Below are 22,819 nucleotides of genomic sequence, written 5' to 3' on the forward strand. Positions count from 1 at the left end.
TCCGGGGTCATCAATATTAATCGTGACAATGCGCATCGGTTCCAGCCCGGCTGCTGAGAAGGGATGCCGGGATTCCGAATGAGAAATATGTTAATTTAGTTGATTATCCATTCATGTGTTCCCTCTGCGGGGCATGGCAGCGCAATGCTGGCGTTGGGTTGTCCGGCTGCAGCCGCCCATTCCCTGCCCTGCCGTAATCCTCCGGCGAAGTTTCATGCTCCAGTTCCTCATCCGCAGGGGAGGAGGGGGGAGATCCACAACCCTACAGGCTTCAAAAGGGCAAAGCTCGACCCCGAAAGCTGTCGGATCTGGGACGCTGAGGACAAAGCACAGGGGGGTTGCATCCTCCTGGGAACCTTTGATTCAAACCAGCCCCAGACTTTGTTTTTAAGCCTATGTGGGGCTCTGAAAGGCATCAAATATTCACTGGCGCTTTGGGTCCTGCCTCTGCTTTCCCCAGGACTTGAGAAATACTCTTTTTACGCTCGCCTTCCAAATTTGCCCTGTATTTTAAGTAGCCTTGCGCAGATGTCCCGCTCAAGCTCTGGAGACCTGTGTCAAGATCATCTGTGCATGAGTCGCTGCTCCGGTGGCTGGAGGAACTTTAATGCAAAGGCTGAGAGCACTGGCAGCCATCCTGCCTCCCGAAATATCCATGGGGATGCGCCAGCCCCTCCGCTAACCCCAACCCGTTCTCCGCAGGGCTCGGTGGATTGCCCCAACCTGGAGTTCGAATACGGGGATGCCGACAGCCATGGCACCGAGTTAGCAGGTGAAGCGGCGTTTGGGTGCTGCATTGCTATTAATAGGCGTCTGCCGGGCAGGGGGGAAAAAAAAAATCCCTCGGGAAGTTGGGCGAGCGGGATGGGGGATGGATAGCGATGGTATCATCCTTGCGGTAATAGAGCAAGAGGGATTTATTAATAGAGAGCCACCCGCTCTCCGGGGACAAACAAAAGGGACGCGTGGGGGCACAGGGATTACCCCGCGCTCCGAATTATCTGGGACACGATGACAGGCGTGCAGGCGGTGGGAGGACGGGTGGCGTGCCTGGTGGCACAGCCCAGGCTGGGAAGTGTCACCCTTTATCGCGGGTGTCACGATGGGTTGAGTCCTTGTCCCGTATCTTCCTGCCGTGCAGCGACTCTGGCTGCCTCTGCCCCATAGCCCTCGGGGTCCCGAGGGTATCTCAACTAGCAAAGGGGCTATTTTTAGCTCTGTGTGTCTCAGCTGCACAAGCTGACTTGGCTAAAGCACATTTTTTCTTCGAGGGATCCTTCCTCCTCCCTTGCAGGAGCGTTTCAGTCCCCTGTGGTGCTGTTCAGCACCGTAGGACCTATAGGAATTCTATAGGAACAGGTAGGAATTATACAGGAACAGGCACAACATTGTGCCCCTCCAAGTCCAGCTCCTATTTGCAGGTCCCAAAATATCCAAGCTGCTGGGTGTGAAATCAGTGCAGGTCTTGCTTCGGTGCTCCTGCAGCCTCTCTCTTTGCAAACGGGCTTAACCGGGACAGAAAATTACCCCCAAAAAAGCCCTTACGAAATTGCAAATGCAGCTTCAGCATCGTTGCTGTGGGCAGCCTAGCCCAGACACGGGGATGGAAATGATGGATTTGGTACCTTTGGGTGCCTCCAAGATGCCTCTTGGAGCTGCAGAAGAGCTCATGGATAAGTTTAGGTCTCTGCCCCATGTCTCCTCGGGTGCACAGGGATCCTTCGGAGTCCCACAAGGAATTTGGCAATGAGGAGGGTGAAACCCCTCCAGGTCCCTGCTGACCCCTTTCTCCATCAGAGCTGTACAGCTACACCGAGGAGCCTGAGCTCAGCACCAACAGGAGATGCTTCGAGGAGGATTTTCATGCTCAAGGTACCAGCTCTGGGCTCAGCACCCTGGGGCATGGGGCAGCCCTCCTGGGTGAGAGCGGGACCCCCTGGGGAGGCACCCAGCTTGTTGTCATGTCCCCTTTCCAGTGCAGGGCAAGAGGTGGCTGGAGCTGGATGGGGCTCAGCAGAAGGCCTATGTCATGCACCTGCTGGATGGGCTGGAGGTGGTCAACAGGGACAAGCGGCTCAAAGTAGCACGGGCCATCCTCTACCTGGCACAGGGTAAGGACCACATCCCCTGCGTCTGGATGTGGCCACGTATCCACTGCCTGGCTTCAGCATGAGGTCTTGGGAGAAAACTTCTCTTGGGGTTGTGCCAAGTTGGTGCAGTGAAGCTCCTTCCCAGGATGGTCCCGTGTGCTCCAGGGGTTCAAAAGCAGCTCCCCCCTAACCACTGCCTCCCTTTGGGCCTTTCCAGGTGTCTTTGGAGACTGTGATAATGAAGGCGATGTCCTGCACTGGTCTCGGCACAACAGCTTCCTCCTGTACCGGCTGGGAACCTTCACTGCATTCCTGGAGCTCCTCAACATGGAGATTGAGTGAGACGACCCACACTGCCCTTGCTCTCCTCACCCTTCTTGTCCTCTTCTTCTTCTTACTCTTTCTTCTCACCCTCCTCTTCATCTTTTTTCTTCCCATCCTCCTCGCCCTCCTCTTCTTGATCTTCTTTCTCCCCACCCTCCTCACACTCTTCTTCCACCCTCCTCACCCTCCTCTTCTTCATCGCCTTTGTACCTATCATCCTTGCCCTATTCTTCTTTCTCCTTCCTCCTCCTCCTCCTCACTGAGGACCAGGGAGGTGCCGCAGCCACGGCACAGCCCCAAGCACAGCGTTTCCACCACTGCAGACGTAGGCTGGGTGTTGGGGTGAGGAGTAGCCCATGCCTGGTGGCTGGGGCTGAGCTTGTCCCCTTCCCTGCAGCAACAGCCAAGCCTGCAGCAGCGCCCTGAGGAAGCCGGCCATCTCGCTGGCCGACAGCACAGAGCTCAGGTACCCCCTCTGGGCCCGCCCAGCACATTGGGTGGAGGCTGTGGGGGAGCCTCTGGGGACAAAGTGGCTCTGGCTGGCCATGTCACCTGCCTGCTGTACTGTCCCGGCAGGGTGCTGCTCAGTGTCATGTACCTGATGGTGGAGAACATCCGTGTGGAGCAGGATGCGGATCCCCCCGAGTGGAAAACCTGCCGGGAGACCTTCAGGATGGACCTGAGTGAGACACAAAGTTCACTGTGCCCTAATGAGGTCCCTTCGTTGTGCTGGACCGGTGGGGAGACCTCAGGGACGGGGGATCTGCACTGAACCTGCTCCTGGTCCCTCTCTCCACCAGGTTTCCCTGTGCACACTGAAGAGCCATTTGCTCTTCTGCTCTTCACGATGGTGACCAAGTTCTGCAGTGGCCACGCTCCACACTTTCCCATGAAGAAGGTCCTACTGCTGCTCTGGAAGGTGCTTCTGGTAGGTGCATACACTTTCTTTTTCCAGAAACTGATCATTTTGGGAATAGTTCTGATGCAGCCTGGATGTTCTCCACTATGCAATCCAACCATAATGACGTTATTTAGGATGGCAGCGGAAGCTGACAGAAAGCAAACAGTTTCTTCTGGGATGAGGGTGGGCTGAGCTACGCAGAAGACATGGGGTGGGGGAAAAGTCTGGAGAACAAACCAGTGACGTGGTGTCTTCATCCTCAACTCTCCAGTTTGATGGCCTCAACCTGCTGCTCCTCTGGAAGCCCAGGAGAGCCATGCAGTCTAGGTCAAATGTCTGCTCCCCACTTTCTCACCTCTCTTGTTGGCCCCTAGTTCACGCTGGGTGGGTTTGAAGCCCTGCAGGCGATGAAGGTGAGGAGGCGGGAGGAGCTGGGACTGCCGCCCTTGCCGGAGGACAGCATCCAGGTGATGCGCAGCATGCGTGCCGCGTCCCCTCCCACCTACTCCATTGAGCTCATGGAGCAGCAGCAGCAGAAGCGTGGTCACCGCAGCCGGCGGGTAAGAGCGGGCTCATCCTCCTGGCACATGGCCCAGGATGGTTTTCCAATGGGGGCCATCATCTGTTCACCAGACTGTGCTCAGGAGCGCATTTCCCTTCTGCTGCAAGGGCTCATGCATTTTCCGGTTTCATAGAATCACAGCATGATTTGGGTTGGAAGGGACCTTTCAAGGCCATCTAGTCCAACCCCCTGCCATGAGCAGGGATATCTTCAACTAGAGCAGGTTGCTCAGAGCCCCGTCTAACCTGACCTGGGATCTAACCACCTCTCTGGGCAACCTGGGCCAGGGGTTCACCACCCTCGTTGTGAAACATTTCTTCCTTAGATCTAGTCTAAATCTGCCCTCTTTCAGTTTAGAACCATCACCTTTTGTCCTGTCGCAACAGGCCCTGCTAAAAAGTCTGTCCCCATCTCTCTCCTCAGCCCCTCTCAGCCCTGGCAGCTGCAGGAAGGTCTCCCTGGGGCCTTCTCTGCTCCAGGCTGAGCCCCCCCAGCTCTCCCAGCCTCTCCTCCCAGCAGAGCTGTTCCAGCCCTCGGAGCGTTGCTGGGGCCTCCTCTGGCCCCGCTCCAGCAGGTCCATGTCTCTCCTGTGCCCGGGGCTCCCGAGCTGGACGAGGCACTGCAGGGGGGTCTCCCCAGAGCGGGGCAGAGGGGCAGAATCCCCTCCCTCACCCTGCTGGCCATGCGGCTTTGAGGGCAGCCCAGGACACCGTTGGCTTCTGGGCTGCAAGCGCACATTGCCGGCTCATGTCCAGCTTTTCACACACCAATTTCAGTTGCGGCAGATCAGCCCCGTGATGCACTTGATCCAGAGGAAGTGAGAGGACATCCTGACCCTATGGCAAAGGGCTGATAAGCACCGAGTAGCAAACTGCTTACAGCAAGCTCCTCTTTTTTTAGCTCTGCTCTTGGAGTTGTTGTGTTATGATCAGAGGATGAAAACGCCTTTCTGGCTGGGGGAGAGATGTTGGATGGTAGCTGCAAAAGTTAAGATGGAAAATGGGGTCATACCTCCTAGAGCGGCAAGTCTAGAGGTACAGAGGGGATTGTTCCTTGTCCAGACTTTGGTGGCAAGAGCTAGGAGGGAAATCCTCACCTGAGGAACACCTGGGAGCTTGATGCTTCCAGGATGGAGAGGTTTGGTGCCAGCAGCTGGGTGGGAAATGAAATCCATGGAGTGACTTGAATTTCTCCTTCCCCTTCTGCTGCAGCCCCTGGTGAAGCAAGACAGTTTGGATATCTACAACGAGCGAGACCCCTTCAAGAATGACGAAGCAGGCGTTGATGAGGAGGAGAATGATGACGTGGACAGCGGGATCGAGGGGGAACTAGACCTGATGGAGCGGGACACGATTATCCCCGCGATGCCTGCTCAGCGCTCGCCTATTGAAAGGGTGTCATTCCCCAAAGGGCTTCCCTGGGCCCCCAAAGTCAGGTAAAACGATCTAGTTTCATTGCTATCCTCCCCAGTCCTACCAGCTGCCTGTCCTGGAGTTCATTCCAGGCTGAACGTCAGCCTGCGGCAAGTTTGTTGGCCTCTGGCAAGTTGAACCGAAGTGACGCCACTTCTTTTTTTGTCTCAGTTGGTCCTTTTGGGACTGAGTTTAGCTGAGCCCTTCCCCAGGCTTTACAAACCAAGTGTGGCCAAGCTTGGCCAATAAGTGGCAATCCCATTTTGGAAATCCCAGATTGTACTGGGAAGGAGGCTTGTGCTGGAGCACTGTGGGAGCAGGGACCATGGGCTGGGAGCAGCGTCAGCTTTCCCAACTGGCACCAATGGATCTCGGTAGGGCAAGGTCCCAGAATAATTATCTTGAGAACTGGTTAATAACATCACCTCTTGCATGTTGAGTGGGACTCCTGTGTTGCCAAATGAAGCCTTCTTGAGTGGCCTTGCTCTAAGGTGAGAAATTGGAGAAAAACACCTGAGGATAAAGAAGTTGGTGCCTTCCCTTCCTAAGACCAGTTCTGCTACACATATGGGGGAGGGTTAGGAAGAAAGGGTCAAATCCTCTGTCACCGTCCCTCTAATCCATGTGTGTTTTTTGCTGTTGTTCTGAAACCTGGATTTAATCCAGTATCTTTAAAACACAGGAGAAAATACCTTTTTTCGATGTGGGAGCAGTGACAGAGTTAAGTGTGTCTATCCAGAGCACTCCTCTCAGTGACACGGCAAGAACTGGTTTCCCACATGGGTCTCTGCACACACAGTGCCATTGTACGCCACATAGCTTAACGCGCTTAGCTTCAGAAACAAATGCCCCTTGTTTTTCTTGGCTGGTGCCTGGAAATCCAGCTGGTTTTCTTAGTGGTTGTGAGAGCCTTGGCCCGTGGTTCATGTTGTACCTGTAGTGCTGAGACCCTGACCAGTTCTCATGAAAGATGCCCATGGTGGGAAAGACGTCAGCTTGCTCTCTTGTAGCAGCACGCATGCTGCCAGACTGCAGAGACAACATTTGTTCGCTCAAAGTGAGCAGATGCTACTTGAAGATGCATGTGCTAGGACCAGAGAAGGTGGATAAAAAAGTGCTGGTTGTAGAAAACTCCTTTCCATTTATTTGCACGCTTGTATGGAGTTGCACAGCAAATATAAATGGTTTTGGTTCACGTTGCTCCCAACCAACAAGAGCAATGGGAGCTCTAGCCAGCTGCTATCAAGACCTCTAGAAATCAATCCTAGAAATCTCAAAGGTTCTTGCTGGTCCCCCACTGCTGTCCTTTCTGAGCAGCATAGGCTGTGATCTGGTATGTGTCTGTTTTCCAACCTTCTCCTTGTTTTGGTTTCTCTGCTGCTCCATCAGACAGAAAGACATCGAGCATTTCCTGGAAGCAAGCAGGAACAAATTCATTGGATTCACACTGGGACAGTGAGTATTATGTGTGTACATCCGACAAAATCTGTCCTGTAGCTCCCACCAGTGCAATTTAACTGGTGGGAGATGTCCACAGAGCTCGGGTTTTCTCAACTCAACTGGTCTAAGGCATGCTCGGGACAATGCGAAGCAGCGATGGATTTCACTGGGGCTGCAGCAGTGCACTCGGCATTATAAAAACATGTTCTTGGACATGCTGGTCTCCAAGGACCTCTTTCTATTAAAAATCAGACCTAGCCCAGACTAAATGACCCCTGGCCCAAGCCAGAGACCAGTTTAATGAGGGAGGGAGTCGGGAAAATCTGGTATCCACAGCAAATTACCCACTTTTTGAATAAATCAAGCTGCAGGTGCAGAGTCATCCTGGCACAGACCCAGCAGGGTATATTTGTTTTTAGGTGCGATGCTGGGCTCCAGCTGGCTCCATGCAGAGATCTCATTTCACCCCGATTTTTCACCCTGATGTCACCCCTCTCTTGTACAGGCTGTGCTGGGGAGGAGGTGGGAGGGTGGACAGCTCATGCCAAAACCTCTTCCAATTCCTGACCCATCTGGGATGTGTTCAGTAGATTAAGTAGACCACAGGCTCCCTCTTTTACCTTGTGTGACATGGAAGTGTTTAAACGCAGTTCTTCTCAACCTCATACTTACCTTCTTTCATTCCCCACAGAGACACCGAAACCCTGATAGGGCTACCACGGCCTATCCATGAAAGTGTGAAGACACTGAAGCAGGTAAGATGATGGGTCCATGCACAGTGCTTGGGTGAAGCAGCTCAGAAGGCCTTGCTGAGCAGCAATCCAGCTTGTCTAACCTCATCCCTTTCTATTTTTGCTCCCTGGCACTCAGCAGATGCTCTGAGGTGGGACTGGACCTGTGGGGATCTAATGGGGGTGGGGAAATAATTGGCAAAGATCACTAAGGCCATAGGGGGATCACAGGGCATCAAGTCTCATACACATAAACTTTGTGATATAGCACTTATAACAAGTTTCAAGTTCCTCAGATATATGCTGTCAGCCCACAGTAAATGTTTCATGTGAATTTAGTCTTCTGCTCCTCTTCAGCTGATGTACAGTAACACGTTCGGTCTGAGCTATGCGCTCTCTGCCTTGGGAGTCAATCTGGTAAATCCAGTCAAGGTCTGAACAGCTTCAGAGGAGCTCGATATCCACACGCAGTGTGGGAGCCTCACGTCTAACCTCTGGCTGAAACACAGTTACTGGATGGAGTAAGAGGACCCCTTCTTGTTAATTGTCATGGAAAAGTTTATGGAGCGTCTTGCAGGAATTGGGGCAACAGAAAAAAGGAAAACTGAGTCCTCCTCCTTGCACTTCCAAGTAGATTGTCCACTGCTTGGACTTTCCCTTTATCCAAGGTATAGCATTGTTGCATCCTGGCAAGTGTTTTCTGTGTGCTTTGAAGATGACAGACTTTCAGAGTTGGATTTGGACATGCATGCCCAGACCTCTGCTGTTCCCAGGGGGAAGCATGTCCTGCCTTGGTTCCTGCATTGCTCCATGTAGAGTGAGGCCAACTGACCCTATCTAAGGTCTGGATTGCCTTTTGGAGGCAGTTGTCCCTCTACATTTACTTACAGAGAGATCCTAGAAGGAGTAGGTGGAAATAATCAAAGGCATGATGTGTGAGGAGCTTCAGGGACAGAGGGATGTCCCACACAAAGATGAGCTCTCCATGAGCTCATGCTGTGACATATATACCTAACTCAGAAATTACTGAAATCAGCAAATGTTGTCATCGCTGATCGTGTTTCATCCCTCAGTTGTGATATTGCTCTGCCCCTGTCTGTGTATTTTGCCAGCACAAGTACGTTTCCATCTCAGATGTCCAGATCAAGAACGAGGAGGAGCTGGAGAAGTGCCCCATGTCTCTGGTAAGAAGCTGCTGCTCCCCATCACTAGACAGATGTGTGGAAGACTTTCAAGGTGTCATAGAAATCCATACATTCTCTGTGATCCCTAGGATACACCTTGGATGCTCTTTTTTCTGGAAGTTCATATCTTGATCAAATATAGCAGTGGAGAGAGGCTTGGAGCTTCCTGCAGTCAGCGTGCAGCTATGTCCATCATTAAGTCCTCAAGCTGGGTTTTATGGAGGTGACTGACATATCTTGTGTGTGGACTGGAAATACTTAATTTTCTCTTGTTTTTAATGTTTCTCTGTGCTAGGGGGAAGAGGAAGTCCAAGAAACCCCTTGTGAGGTCTTGTATCGAGCAATGTTGTACAATCTCCCCCAGTACATGGTAAGCCCGTCTTTCTTTACTTTTAAGAAGAACTTTTGAGTGGGGAGTGGTGCCAATCTGTGGGCTGCAGAGCTCAACACAGGGCCACTGGGGTGTGTTCAGTGAATGGTGAGATTTTGGTGGGAATCCAGGGCAGAGTTGGGTGGAAAGTACAGCCCAAGAGGAGGGATTCAGAGGAACAAGGGGTGCAGATACCCAGGGGCACAGTCAAACGGTTGGAGACAGGTCAGTGGTTGGAAAATAGGATGTGTGCGGAGGATTTGGAACAAGAACAAAGTCCTGCACATTGGTGGGAGCTCAAAACTGGCTCCTGCCCTCTGGACATCAAGGGGAACCGGTACGGGATGGCCCTGTGTCACCTCTTGAGCTGCATGAGCTGTAGTGATTACCAAGAAGTCATTGCATACTGGTGCAGGCACCTTCACTTCTGATGTCAAGAAGCAACTTAGGAACTTCACTGGTCCCCTGAGCCTTTGTCCTTCTTGCTGAGATTAACTTTCCACTACAATATCACACTGATCTCCAAGTATGATGGCTTGCTGGGCCAGGAACCAAACTGAACCATCATCATGCTTTAGATGGCTCCGCGAACCAGGTGGTAATGCCTGCAGGTCTCTGCCAGCCTGGCTGTGCGCTCAACACCTATTCAAACTGTGGAAAGTCTGTAGGTTATGACCTTCCTTACAGGAACATCCCTTGCAGCCTTCCCATGGCCCCAAGAGATTCCCAGAGGAATACAATGAGTGTCCTGAAATTCAGCTACGTTAAGATGTTAATTGGGTCAGGCACACTATGTCCATAGGGAGAGACAGAGTTAAATGCATTAAGCTCCTGATATACTTTGCTTTATTTTATCCATACTACTAGAGCTCAGGTGCTCATGATGCCTTAAGTTAATGTTAAAACAGAGCTGCCATGCTCCCCATACTTGGCCTGTCTGTCCAGGGTGTAAAAGGAGAGGTCAAGCCTTGGTGCAGGCAGTCCATCACAGTGAGTGGAGCTTGGGCTGGTGAAATCCTGTAGACTTGGGTTGAAGTTGTCCAGTTTCAGCAAGTGAAGGAGAAGGAAGGAATGCCCCTTCCTGGGAGCATCCTTCCGTGCCTGTCCTCCCCTGCAGATAGCTTTGCTGAAGATCCTCCTTGCTGCAGCGCCTACCTCCAAAGCCAAGACTGACTCCATCAACATCCTGGCAGACGTGTTGCCTGAAGAGATGCCGTAAGTCCCGGAGAAGGTGGCCACCAGGCATCCCAGCTTTGCCATGAAGTCTTGGACTGAGCAGGAGGGTTGGGCTTTGCCAATAGGTTTTGGGGAGCTCCAGATTTGGGTATGTCTCTTTGGATAGGTGCAAGCTACTGTTGCCACCAGGGCAGAGGGGTGAAAGCCAAGGAAGTTATGCCGTTTTTTCAGGAACGTAACAATTTTAGTGCAGTTGGCAGCCACTGTGCTCTGCTAGCTAAGTGACACAAGGCATAAAATCATGCTAATTGACACAAATCATAAAGATGTGTGAGCATATGGCAGGTGTCCTTCATACCACTCCCCCAGGATTGCTGGTGGAGGGCAATCAGCTGCTTTTTCCATTTTTTTAATGCACTTTGGTGTCACCAGGCAGGAGAGGGTGGAAATGGGATTCCCAGGGGGAAGTGAAGGTCCCTGTTTCTGTAGAACCAGTCCAGATGAATTATGAACTCAACAGTCCCTTAGTCCTCCTTGCTCCCATACCCACTGTGCTGTTGCCTTCTTTCCCTCAAATCCAGCATCACTGTTCTTCAGAGCATGAAACTGGGGATAGATGTGAACAGACACAAAGAGATCATCGTGAAGAGCATCTCTGCTTTGCTGCTGCTGCTCCTCAAGCACTTCAAGCTGAACCACATCTACCAGGTGGGTGTAGAGAAGGGTTGGCCATTGCTGAGCTGGTCTTGAAGCCAGTGTGTCTTGATAGACCCTGTCCTAAAAGACTTCTCCAGGAAGGGTTTCGTGAGGAGCTGCACTTTTTATGTAGCGGTGAACCCTAGCCTGGGCCAGGATCTGTATAGGGTTACTCACGCAGGGATAACCTGTCTGCAATATATCTCTGACTGTGTTTTGACAGGATCGTTTCCACTCATGTGGAAAGAGTTTTCAGACTTCTGGAAAAATTCACGCTGTGGCTGATCAGGTTAAAACTTACAAGGTATCACAAGCACGAACCTCCATGGCAGAAGGAGGAAGGGGATGGGGGCTAGACAAGACCCTTTTTTGCTCTGTCTCATCTCCAGCGGCCAGAAATAGTGCTGGGTAGGACCTCACGAGGTCAACTAATCTAGTCCTCTGTCCCTTGGCAGGATCAAGTTCTTGGGGCTCTAGTTTCAACAGAGCCTGGAGGTCTAGGTCCTAGATTTTTGTTTCATCTGCATGGCACCAATCGAACTGCACCCACATGAAGGCGTTCCTTGATTGAAAAAACACCAAGGACTGATGTGGGCTGTGGCCTGGGCCCAGTTCTCCACCCATTCTGCAAGTCAAACCATTAGTGTTTTTTAATACTATTTTTTCTACTTTTAAAGGTTTCAACATGGTACAAATCCATCTGTGTTAGGAAGCCCGCTGATATTTATCTGAGGATAAATATAAATCCATGTATTGGATTAGATAAAATGGAAAAAAAACCCCAAACAACAAACTCACATTTTCATAATCCTACATTTGCTCCGGGTCTCCCCATGTCCCTTCACTAATTTTTCTTGCTTCACCCCCAAAATGGCTCCTCTCATTTCTTCCTCCATGGCAGGAGGATCCTTGCAGTTTGGTGCTAAATCTAGAGAAAGCTGTGAGGTTTGCCCTCCTTGATTCCGCTTTTGTATATGATTTTGGGTGAGCCATCATAATTTCTTTCGGTGCCAAAGCTGGTCTCAGGGACCATCCCAAAAACTGCTGTGGGGGCTGAGCTGATGCTTCCAGCATTGACAGAGGTAGCGGAGGGTAGTGGAGAGCGTGGCTGGTCTAGGCTCTGCTGGGGGTCACCTTGTGCTCACTGGTTGCCACATGAGTGAGGCAGCAACTGCACAGACCTGCACACCAACACAGATCATGTTCGGTTTTTTTGCCTTGGTTCTGTTGAGATTTGGTGTTTCTTACGGCAGCAGAGAAACACCATCAGATTATTGCAGTTCAGCAAGCTAGCGTTATCTTCAGTCCAGTCCTATGTAACATACTAGTTGCTGGCAGCTCAAAGCAGTGAGAGCATCTCAGATCCTGGCTAGCGGGGACTGCCAGTTACTCCCTCGGAAAGAATTGCGATGGCGTGTTGTCTGTGGCGTACCGAGTATCGACAGCTTCTACCAGGCTGAGATGAGACCTGTGGGAACAAGCTGTTTCTTCGCTCTCAAATTGGGGATGTTGGTTGCAGGTTTGTGAGAAGCAAGGGTAGGATGGAATAGGGTAGGATATTGCTGCTATCTGTGTCTGTCTCTTTAGAGGACAGTAGGAGTTTGTTGTATTATGCAGCCGTACATACCCAGACCATTTAGAAGGGGGGAGAAATTAAAAGCACATATGAAGGTAAAGGTATTTTTTTTAGTCAAAATTTGAAAAGAGACTGGGATTAGCAAGTGACAGCAACAGGAATTATTGTATTTTCTCATGTAATAGCTACATCTCCTCCTTCCCCATATACTGTTTTGCCACAGATTTTTATCTTGAAGAGCTACACTGCTGTCATTAGGTGCAGCTGTTCCTAAACTACTGCCATAAAGTTTGTGTGTCCACTCTATGGCTGGTGGGAGTTGCTATATATGATGCAAGCCTTATACAGCAGACTTTTGCAAGAGGAAGGTGGTCTACAAGGTGTCTAGAGCAAACCATCAAGACCGCTTTGCTTTGGCTGGAAATGGGTTTCCATTCCCAGGTGATGCTCCCAGCTAACGTTCACCCATTTCACTTCTCTTCCTCAGTTTGAGTACGTGTCCCAACATTTGGTGTTTGCCAACTGCATCCCGCTGATCCTGAAGTTCTTCAACCAAAACATCATGTCTTATATCACTGCCAAAAACAGGTACAGCCACTTCTGGGGAAGAGAGAGATGACGGAGCAGGGAGGCTTTGTGCATGAGGAACCCTAACACATGAATATGTGGTGGGACCAAGTGACCTCTGGTCCCTAACATGGCTTTGGGACAGTACGCTCTCTACTACAGGAATATGCTGGAGGGGAGCAAATCCCTACTGTTTAATGAGGAGAACTGGATCACGGGTTTCCAATCTCTCACTGGACTACTAAAATACACCTCGACCTGTCTCCCTTGCTGACAGTAGGCTTCTTTTCATCTTTACATGGACTCCTGGAAAGCAGTCCAATGCCACCAGGCATCTGTGGGCCACAGCTTCAAAAAGGCTAGATGGAGTAGAGTCTTCTAGGTCTTTTCCACTATTTATAGCTATAATTCAGCTTTCCTGACTTCTTCAGGTTTTGTGTAGTTGTCCCTGCCCTTTACTTCTGATTTGAGGAAGACACTAGCCCCATTTTGAGTCTGTAGGGACTGGCTGGACTACTGCATTAAGAACTGAGAGAGCACAACTCTTTCACAACTCAGTAGGGCGCGGTAGGATTTCCCTGAGGAAGGGAGCGTCTCAGGGGATATTACTGTTGGAACGATGAAAAGATCCTTTTTATTGCTTTTTTATGCTATTTTCGTTGCTTTTGAGCCACGTATGTAAGCTGGTCTGTCTCCTGCTCGGTATGGTTGTGTACGTGTGAGAAGGCACGCATGGAAAAATGGAAAGTGATATATTAATTCTCTTGCTGGTAAGCATTTCCACTTTTGGTCCTGTGCTTTAAAGGCACATAAGTGAGGAGGAAACATAGCCCAGGAGCACTTAGCTCCCTCCTCTGCTTTCTGATGGAGGTTTCACAGGCAGGATACGCTCCTGTGAAATGAGGTGGGGTTTGCAGCTGGATGGTCTGATCCAGGGAGGTTTAGCTGTTCTGCCCAGGCCAGAGTATGGTTTGTCAGATAGTGGTGAATAACATCGGGCGCTGCCCTGCAGAAAGGATTGTGGGGTTTTGTCACGTTCAGATGTGTGGACCCAAGTCATAGAATCACAGGACAGTTTGTGTTGGAAGGGACCTCTAAAGGTCATCTAGTCCAACCCAACCAGTCCACTGATGCTGCAATGGGAAATATCAGAAGTGATGCCAGTATACTGACGACTTGCGTCTAATGAGCCATAAGGGCTCCTGGTCCCGAGCTGGCTCCCTCTGTGCTCTCTTGCTTGTATCTGCACAGCACTTCCAGTTTTAAGGTCATGATGTGTAGGAGCCAGCGAGGAGCATCTATCCTTGTGGTCTTTGGCCCCTTCCTAGGCAAATGCTTTACACAAAGCCTGTTTTAGAGGATCTCCTGACCTTGGGTCTCATCCTAGATTGCCTCTGACTCAGTGATTGTTACAAGGCAACTTGTCGCTCAGCTCCTGAATTAAAAACCAAAAAATAGCAAATAAGAGGGAACACAAGAACAGAAGCTGTGTGATAGTGCACGGTTCATTTTAGAATGGTGCACATTTCAGGGCACAGATAGCATCAGTGTGTGTGCATGTATGTATACATGTATTATATATACATATATACTTTTTCTTTTTTTTAATTGGCTACTTTTACAAAGGCAATAGGCCTGGAGGGCTCTGAAAGACCTGATGCCCTCATTATTAATTTTCTTGCTGGTCATTAGATGTCTCCATTTTAACCTAAGATCTGGTTTGGGTGTTTTTTTTTCTTTTTCTAAAATATGCATATGAATAACTAATCAGCCATGTCTTAATGGATCCAAATCCTTCGAGTCCTTATTCATGCACTCAGGATGTGCTTATGGAGCCAAGAGGAATCGGCGTGCTCCATCAAGCTGAGAGGCGAGGCAGCGGTGAGGCCGGGAGCCCGTTCGGATGCCGCCTGTGCAGTCGGCAATGCAGGAGGGAGGCACGTCCGCATGGCACCGGCTGTGGGCTGGTTCACGTGCCCAGCATGGCTCACTGGGGATGGGATTGCTACCCACCCAAGCACTTGCTGCATAAGGCAGCGCTGCCATTGCAATTCAAACCCCAGGTGCAGGGAAGGAAGATGTTACGGATTGCTGGCCATAATCACATAGATGGTCTTAAAAAGTTGCTTTCATATTTACCTGGTTCTTAACGAGTCCCTTCTATCCTGTCTTCCACAGCATCTCTGTCCTGGATTACCCGCATTGTACAGTCTATGATTTACCCGAGCTCACTGCAGAAAGCCTGGTAAGCAGCACAGAAAGGGTCCTTGTAACCAGTACAGCTGTATGCAAGAGAGCGAGGAAGGATTTTTGTATTCTTTTTTCTGTCTTCTTTTTCTGTGCCGCCAACCTTCCCAAAATTACACTTTTGTTTTTCCCCCTCCAGACTTGAAAATTCTTCCCATCGCTATTCTGACTTGCTGTCAGCTATGGGGAGGTGGGGAGGAGGCTCTGCTGGCGTTGTGCACCCCATAAAATTACTTGGGTTTAGAGTTTTCCCTCTCACTTTTCCAAACAAGAGAGCCTGCTTTTGAAAAGGATTTGCCCAGAGGCTGTTGCCTCCCAGGTTTAAATTTCTCTGGGCGCTCGTGCTTCTTAAAAGGCCAGTAGATTAAGGAATGAACCAAATTCCCTACGGAGAGGAGCCTAAGTATTATGGAGACTGGCCAGCGCGATGGGCTGTGTGAATACACAGACTACAGATGAGACGTTAATGCTGGCAGGTTCATAACTGCAATAATTCAAATGCAGAGTAAGTTGGACTTGGACAGGGCACAGAGCAGGGACAAGCTTTGGGGTTAATAGGGAGGGGAGGTCAGAGGGAGGGACACCCTAAATGACACAGAAATCACTAAGAAGGAGCCTGACCAAAACCAGTTTGGGCAGGGATGATCTCATGTTGCCTGGCTGCTAAAATCTTAAGCCTATGTTGCTTTCCTTAGCTGTGTAAAGGTTAAAAATCATTGTCACCAATTGAAATCAGGTTAAGGTTAAAAATCATTGACATCAAAATAAAGTGAAAGATTTTCCCTAGTTTCTATGAGCCCAAGTTGCTCATGAATCCCTCCAAGGCTGTGGTCAGCCAGGACAGCCAAACTGGTTTTATTGGATCTGTAGCCATGGCATTTCTGATGTGCCACTGCGATGCATATTCCTGACGTGAGTTGATTATGCCAGATCAAATTTATATAAAAACCTGCTGTGGAGCACGTTTGGGTGGGTGTGGGATCGTCACACGTGGCTGGCATGCTGGCTTGGTCCTCCACCGTTGTCCCACGTGCCTTTCCACCAGCGCTTCTTGCCTCCTTTTGGGTGCCTTCTCGGGGTGACAGATCCTGGACATCACCTCCCCCCTTATCAAAGGGATCAGTCCCATTTTGTGCTGGTCCATGGACTACTTGCTGACGGCTGAGTGTCCTGGCCAGGCTCGGTGCCCGCCCAGCCCTGCCAGACTCCCACCGACCGTATCCTGGCCCGATGGGGACATCTAGTGACATGTCGCTGAGCGCTCCACTGGCTCATGCTAATCCTGATACTCATGCCAAGCTTCATAGCTGTAGAAGATGGAACTTTCACGGAAAATACTCCCAGTTATGCTTTCCCAGTAGAGTCTGGCCCCAGTCTGGGAGCTGTTGCATCAAACAACAGTGCCTCATTGCTTTCCTCCAGCAGACATGGATGTTAGCCTCATGGGAGACTAATTTAATTAGAAAATATGCAGAAAACAGCTTGAATTTTACCATGTGTGTTTGTCTTTGGGAGGGTACCCATGAATGTAAGGATTTAATAGAAATTAAACATGCCCTGATACTTGAGGCATACGCTTGTGCACATATCTCTGTTTCTTCAGCCAATATTTTATGCGTTGTTTTAGCTTTTTTTTTTTTAATATTCCAATGCACTGATTTTAACATCCCAGCCGCAACGCATTTCTTAGCAGATATAACAGATGATTATGCTTTCAGCGGGTTGAACACAGGATTGTGTGTGTTTGGTTTACTTCTGTGGAAAACCAGAACGAGGAGGGACCCTTTGGCTATGGGGTAGCTGTCCCCACACACTGTAAATGAGGAGTGGCTGCAGTCCCAGTGAGGTATTGGGGGCTTCACCCCTCCTGTTGTGGGACAGGCTCTTCGATTCCTTGCCAGTCCCTGTCTCCCCTCTCCTGTCACGGGGCTGTTGCTCCTCTCTAGCTCCCCATGTTTGGGGAGGGGGCTGCAGAGGATCCTGCTGCACCGTGTTGTGGTGCAATGGGGAGGGTAACAGGAGACAGGGATAAAAGGGGGATTAAAGTCTGTTTAGCCTGTTTCCACCTTCTATAAAACTGATGGAAAGTCTCTCACTTACTTGAAGCTATAGAGACAACATCAGACTGGCGACAAAAATAAATCCAGCTGCCTATGAAATGGGTATTAGCTTATCCTACTGGGATCTTTTTGGTGCAGAGGGAGTAGATTAGGACTGGGCACTGATATGAAACTGCATGGGCACTGCTCCTGAGCTGGCACCCCAGAGATGCACACAGCACCTGCGAGGGCCTCGGTGACATCTTGGTGACATCACGCCTCTGCGCTCAGCCGTGCGAGCTCTGCTGTGTGCGCAGGAGCCTCCAGCACAGATGTAGCCTCTACTGGCAGAAAAGTGCATTTGCTCAGAGTGGCTTTGACCAAATCCCAAAAATAAAATAAGCCAGAAGCACTTTCTTGTTGGCCTCTAAAAGTTATGCGTACGATAGCATTTTACCAGCTTACTGAAATGATAGGTTTGGTGCTTGCTTTTAAGAACAAATGTATTATGCTGGTGGGATTTTCTTGGGTAAATCTAGTTTCAAAACTGGGTTAGACACTCTGACAGAAGGGGCTCCCTAGGGTCATCCCCGAACTCCTCCCAAAGATGCCCAGAACCTGGATCATGCACCAGGCTGCAGTTTTTACCATGTGTTGTGAAGGCTGTAGCTTGCTGTAAGTGGCTTATAAATTAAGCAGCACTCGTTTCTGTTCTCACCCCCAAATAGGTTATTTGTGGGACACTTCTGCTGTGCTCAGTGCTGTTCAAACATAAAGCAAGTTACTGTAGTGGTGGAATTACTGCTCAAATGTGCCACAGTATTTACGTAAGCTAGTGCTGGGGGTGCTTACATTTAGCTAGTATTTAAAAAAATATATCAGCTGCACTTAAGCTGGAGAGGATCTTTGTTACAGAAAAGTCTTGTCCTCCTGATACAAATGCTGCTGTTTGTCATCCTGCCTTGCTATGTGATTTCCTTTTATTTGTCTGTAATATGTCCTCTAAGCATGTGGTAATTTGTGAATTAATTTATATAATTAACAAAAACTGTTTTCTAAGCAGTGGTGATCACTAGGCTGTAATTTGCTCTCTGAATGTAAACAATGAATACATATCTACCACAATATATATTTCCCATGACGGAATAATGTAATTTATCTTAGCTCTTACTCCAAACCTAAATGCAAATCAAAACACTGGTTACATCTGAATCTTTCAGAACAGTTTTCCCCAGAATCTGTTGGTTTCTCAGTAGCATGATGACAACCCAAGTGAGGAGGTAGCTCCGCTGCTCACTCTTGATCGGAAATAAGACTTGCGCAGATAGTAAAAATAAAGACTTTCTGCACAAGGATATCTCTGTGGCTGTGCTCTTGAACACTGCCATTAGGCTTACGCTTTTCCTTCTCTGCTTTGCAGGAAGCTGGAGACAACAACCAGTTCTGCTGGAGAAATTTATTCTCCTGCATTAACTTGCTGAGGATCCTCAACAAGTTGACCAAGTGGAAACACTCGAGGACAATGGTAAGGTGATGTCCCATCTCCCTGAGACCTGCTTGTGGGCTGCCAGCATTGCACCTCAAGTGTGTCCCCAGCTCTATGGTGCATGGCTTCAGCCCAGCCTTGCTGCTGAGAGTTTCTCCTGGCAGCGCTGGGTCTTCTGCTGCTTCGTAAGTTGCTCACTTTTCTTTCACAGATTGAGCCTTAAATGCAGAAATACTTTTTCTTCTGCAAATAATGCTTATTTCCATGACCCTTAAGCCCCCTGCAGCAAGTGTTGGTTATGTTGAACACTCTTGTTCTACCTGCTTGGGGTTTGTATCGTACGTGGCCCAGGTATTAGTGCCCAAAGCTGCACTGCACAGACAGCACTCGTGTTGCTTTCTTGAACACATTGCATTAAGTTGTGTTGATTCTTTGGCAGATGCTGGTAGTCTTTAAGTCAGCCCCAATACTGAAACGAGCTCTGAAGGTGAAGCAGGCCATGATGCAGCTGTACGTCCTCAAGCTGTTGAAAATTCAGACCAAATACCTGGGGCGCCAGTGGAGAAAGAGCAACATGAAAACCATGTCTGCCATTTACCAGAAGGTGCGGCACCGCATGAACGATGACTGGGCTTACGGCAATGGTGAGTACTGCCAGGGAAACATCCTCTTGGCGTGCACAGTTGAAATCAACACACAAGGGGTTTGACATATTTTGTCCTATGACCTTTTACAGTCCCATAAAGTTGTTTGGGTCATTACTGGGGACTTTTTTCAGAAGCTTTAAGGCTCTGTTCAGCACCATCAGGAGGGAACAAATTGATTGCATGAGGAAAGGTGGAAATAATCAGATCAGGATGGGACATGGTCAGCTTGGGTTTCTGTGCCCGTTTCAGCTGGGATAGAGTTACTTTTCTTCCTGATAGCTGGTATAGGGCTGTGTTTTGTATTTGGGATGAAAAATAATGCTGATAACACATTGATGTTTTTAGTTGTTGCTAAGCAGTCAAAGACCGTCCATCTCCTCATGCTGGCCTGCCAGCAAACAGGCCGGGGGTGCACGGGAAGCTGGGAGGGGACACAGCTGGGACAGCTGACCCAGGCTGGCCAAAGGGATACTCCATACCATACAATGGCATGCCCAGTATATAAAGCTGGGGGAAGAAGAAGGAAGGGGGTGACATTTGGAGCGATGGCATTTGTCTTCCCAAGTAACTGTCATGTTGATGAAGCCCTGCTTCCCTGGAGATGGCCGAACACCCGCCTGCAGATGGGGAGTGGTGAATGGATTCCTTGTTCTGCTTTGCTTGCATGTGCGGCTTTTGCTTTACCTCTTAAACTGTCTTTATCTCAACCCACGAGTTTTCTCACTTTTACCCTTCCAATTCTCTTCCTCTGCCCCACTGGAGGGGAGCAAGTGAGTGGCTCTGTGGGGCTTAGTCACCGGCTGGGGTTAAACCACGACAGTCTCCAAGACAAGAGTTTCCACCAAGCCCAGGCCTGTGCTTTTGCACTCCCAAGTCACCTTTGCCATCGAGGCAGTAAGCTGTCCCAGTATCCACACCAAATCTGCGTGCTGAGAATGGCTGTGGAGTGAAAAGCTGACTGATAGCTCTGCAGCTCACTCCTCAGAAACAACAGTGCTTACAGCCTGGCGGTGCAGATACTCTGAATCCTTAAGCTGAAGAACAGACCAGATGTGCTGGTCTCTTTAAACAGCTCTTCTGTGTCTAAATCTGTATTTTTTGAGGGATGTCATGAAGTTTCTGCTGTTCCTTGTGTATTAATCCATGGGATGCATCAAACCACATACTCTTATTCCTTTGTAAGAACACCCAGTTGCTGCAACAACTGACCAAAGCTTAGGCAAGAAGAGAAAGTATTAAAGTATCTTTTTGCCTTATTAACACAGACCTAAATTTTTGCTCTGCATGTATCTTCTCCTTAATGAGCATTAAGGAAAAAAAGTGTGTAGCATTCCTGTTTCAAAGAAAACAGGGCAAGAAGTGAAAGCCTAACATATTAACTTTTTATGAGGGAGAAACGCATTATAATTATGTTGGGGTGTTCAGCTTCAACCTTAAAAGATATAATCTATTTTTGAAGACTTGTTATGCTTTTGATAGTCCTGGTACCATTATGACACTAATTCAGAAGAACCAAAAACTAGAATTGCTATTTTTAATTTCACTTTAGGGCTAGTGGAGGGAGTTCCCCCAAAAAACAAGGAGCAGGAAGGCTGGAAAACTGGGGATGTCCTTTCTTTTACGAGGATTTCTATCCTGTCGCTGCCTTTCTCAGCATGCTGATTGTTCCCTGGGGGATTGAATATGGCAGCCAGGCTTCTTTATGCCACTAACGGGATACAGCTATGGGATACTGCCTTCATTGGGTGACTTAAATAGCTTGAGCACTACGTGCTGCAAAACAGCAGGAGACTAGCTACATCACCTGCCCTGGAGTAAGAGTTTGCTGTAACAAGTGAATTTGCATGGCAATAGTGAGAATAATGCAATTTTAAGACAGATGCAAAGGAGAAATTTTTGTCCCACTACACCCAAAAGAGTTAATCAGCAACATAACGCAACACTCGATTGCACAATTCACTACTTAGCAGAGACTGCATCTTGACCTGGACAGTGTGCCAGGGAAACACCTGGCTTTCAGAGACACGATCTGGAAGGGTTTTTCCCGGAGTGTTTATTTTTATCTTTGTATATCTGGATTGATACCCTGCTTGGACCTTTCCCTCCCTTGAGCACTGCTGAGCTTTGCCAATGAATTTACTGAACCTTTATGGGGCGAATGACTATTTCATATAGAATTAGAGCTCATAAAGGCCAACTTTCAAAGTAATTTTTTTTTCATGTTACATGTTTACATAATATTACATGTTTAAAATATTGTGGTTATTACAGCCAGTTATCAGCCTTTCAACATCATTCATAGTTACATTTGTCCAAATTTTAAAAACCTTTGTTTTCAGTAGCTCTTAATAAGCTCACCAGGTTTTAGTTATATGCATTAAATTTTGATCTCTACTTCAGACATTTGCAGAGATTTTCAGTAAAAGTGGTGAGGCCTTTCTGAAAAAAGCTGGAGTGTGGTAATTATAGAGAGTCCTTAAAGCATGCTGCAGAGCAGAAATAATTGAATTTCTATAGGAAGCTTTCTAACTCTGCTTAATTTACAAGCAATGTTAACATATTTCATTTAAATACCTTAAATTAAAATGCATACATAGTGGGAATTGATTAGGAATAACTGATTGGCTAATACTCTGGTCAATTCAGGCATGTGGTTGCTGTAAAATATTCATCCTTTCTTTTGCTCAAACCTCATCAGTTATTTTTTTCCACAATACTTTGGTCTTTTTTCTTCTTCAACGTAGACATCGATGCAAGACCATGGGATTTCCAGGCTGAAGAATGCACCCTGAGAGCCAACATCGAAGCCTTCAATAGCCGGAGATATGACAAACCTCAAGACTCGGAGTTTGCACCGGTGGACAACTGCCTGCAGAGCGTGCTGGGTCAGCGGCTGGAGCTCCCCAAGGACTTCCACTACTCCTACGAACTCTGGCTGGAGCGGGAGGTGTTTTCCCAGCCCATTCGCTGGGAGGAGCTACTGCACTACCAGTGAGAGTGACACCTTCACCTGCCCCAGCCCCACCTCAATAAGGACCCAAGGTGCTACAGGCTTAGGAAAGGAAGATTATTTTGGACCTGGGTGTTCTTAAGCACAGCTCAAAAGAAATATCAGTCTTCCCAAAGAGACCAAGCCTCTTCTTATCAACCCAGACACCCCTGAGCATGCAACTGCCATCTTTTGGGAGGTTGTCCCTTTCCTGTGACTTCTTGGAGACCATAGAGTACCAACGGACCTGCACAGAGGCCACGGACCAGGTTCCAGTGTCACGCTAGTGGCAGTGTCAAGAGCAAGTTTATCTGGTCTTTAGTCTAGATTGATACCAGTGTACAACAGCTCAGAGTCCAGGTCTGTGTCTTAGCTTGGTTCA

The 22,819-nt window shown here is 48.8% G+C and overlaps 1 protein-coding gene across 1 annotated transcript; it reads left to right on the forward strand.

Moving 5' to 3' along the window:
- Nucleotides 1-528: 528 nt before the first annotated feature.
- On the forward strand, nt 529-22,515 carry STRIP2 (striatin interacting protein 2). Its single transcript, XM_010281538.1, has 20 exons — nt 529-772; nt 1,798-1,872; nt 1,977-2,111; nt 2,308-2,428; nt 2,812-2,880; nt 2,991-3,097; nt 3,215-3,342; nt 3,690-3,875; nt 5,089-5,312; nt 6,679-6,744; nt 7,421-7,484; nt 8,573-8,644; nt 8,940-9,014; nt 10,132-10,229; nt 10,772-10,898; nt 12,950-13,050; nt 15,208-15,274; nt 18,736-18,840; nt 19,241-19,445; nt 22,193-22,515. Exons 1-20 carry the CDS (start codon nt 529-531, stop codon nt 22,441-22,443), a joined length of 2,520 nt encoding a protein of 839 aa, XP_010279840.1. The 3' UTR covers nt 22,444-22,515.
- The last annotated feature ends 304 nt before the right edge of the window (nt 22,516-22,819 follow it).

The sequence above is a fragment of the Phaethon lepturus genome, unplaced genomic scaffold, assembly GCF_000687285.1.
Source record: "Phaethon lepturus isolate BGI_N335 unplaced genomic scaffold, ASM68728v1 scaffold20442, whole genome shotgun sequence".
Lineage (NCBI taxonomy): Eukaryota > Metazoa > Chordata > Aves > Phaethontiformes > Phaethontidae > Phaethon > Phaethon lepturus.

What these genes read in the sequence shown, in the direction of transcription:
- STRIP2 (XM_010281538.1), top strand. Translation starts at nt 529, where the DNA reads ATGTCCCGCTCAAGCTCTGGAGACCTGTGTCAAGATCATCTGTGCATG. An exon ending in CATCCTCTACCTGGCACAGG is followed by an intron (nt 2,112 to 2,307) that starts GTAAGGACCACA and finishes GGGCCTTTCCAG; the next exon opens with GTGTCTTTGGAGACTGTGAT. An exon ending in AGCTCACTGCAGAAAGCCTG is followed by an intron (nt 15,275 to 18,735) that starts GTAAGCAGCACA and finishes TCTGCTTTGCAG; the next exon opens with GAAGCTGGAGACAACAACCA.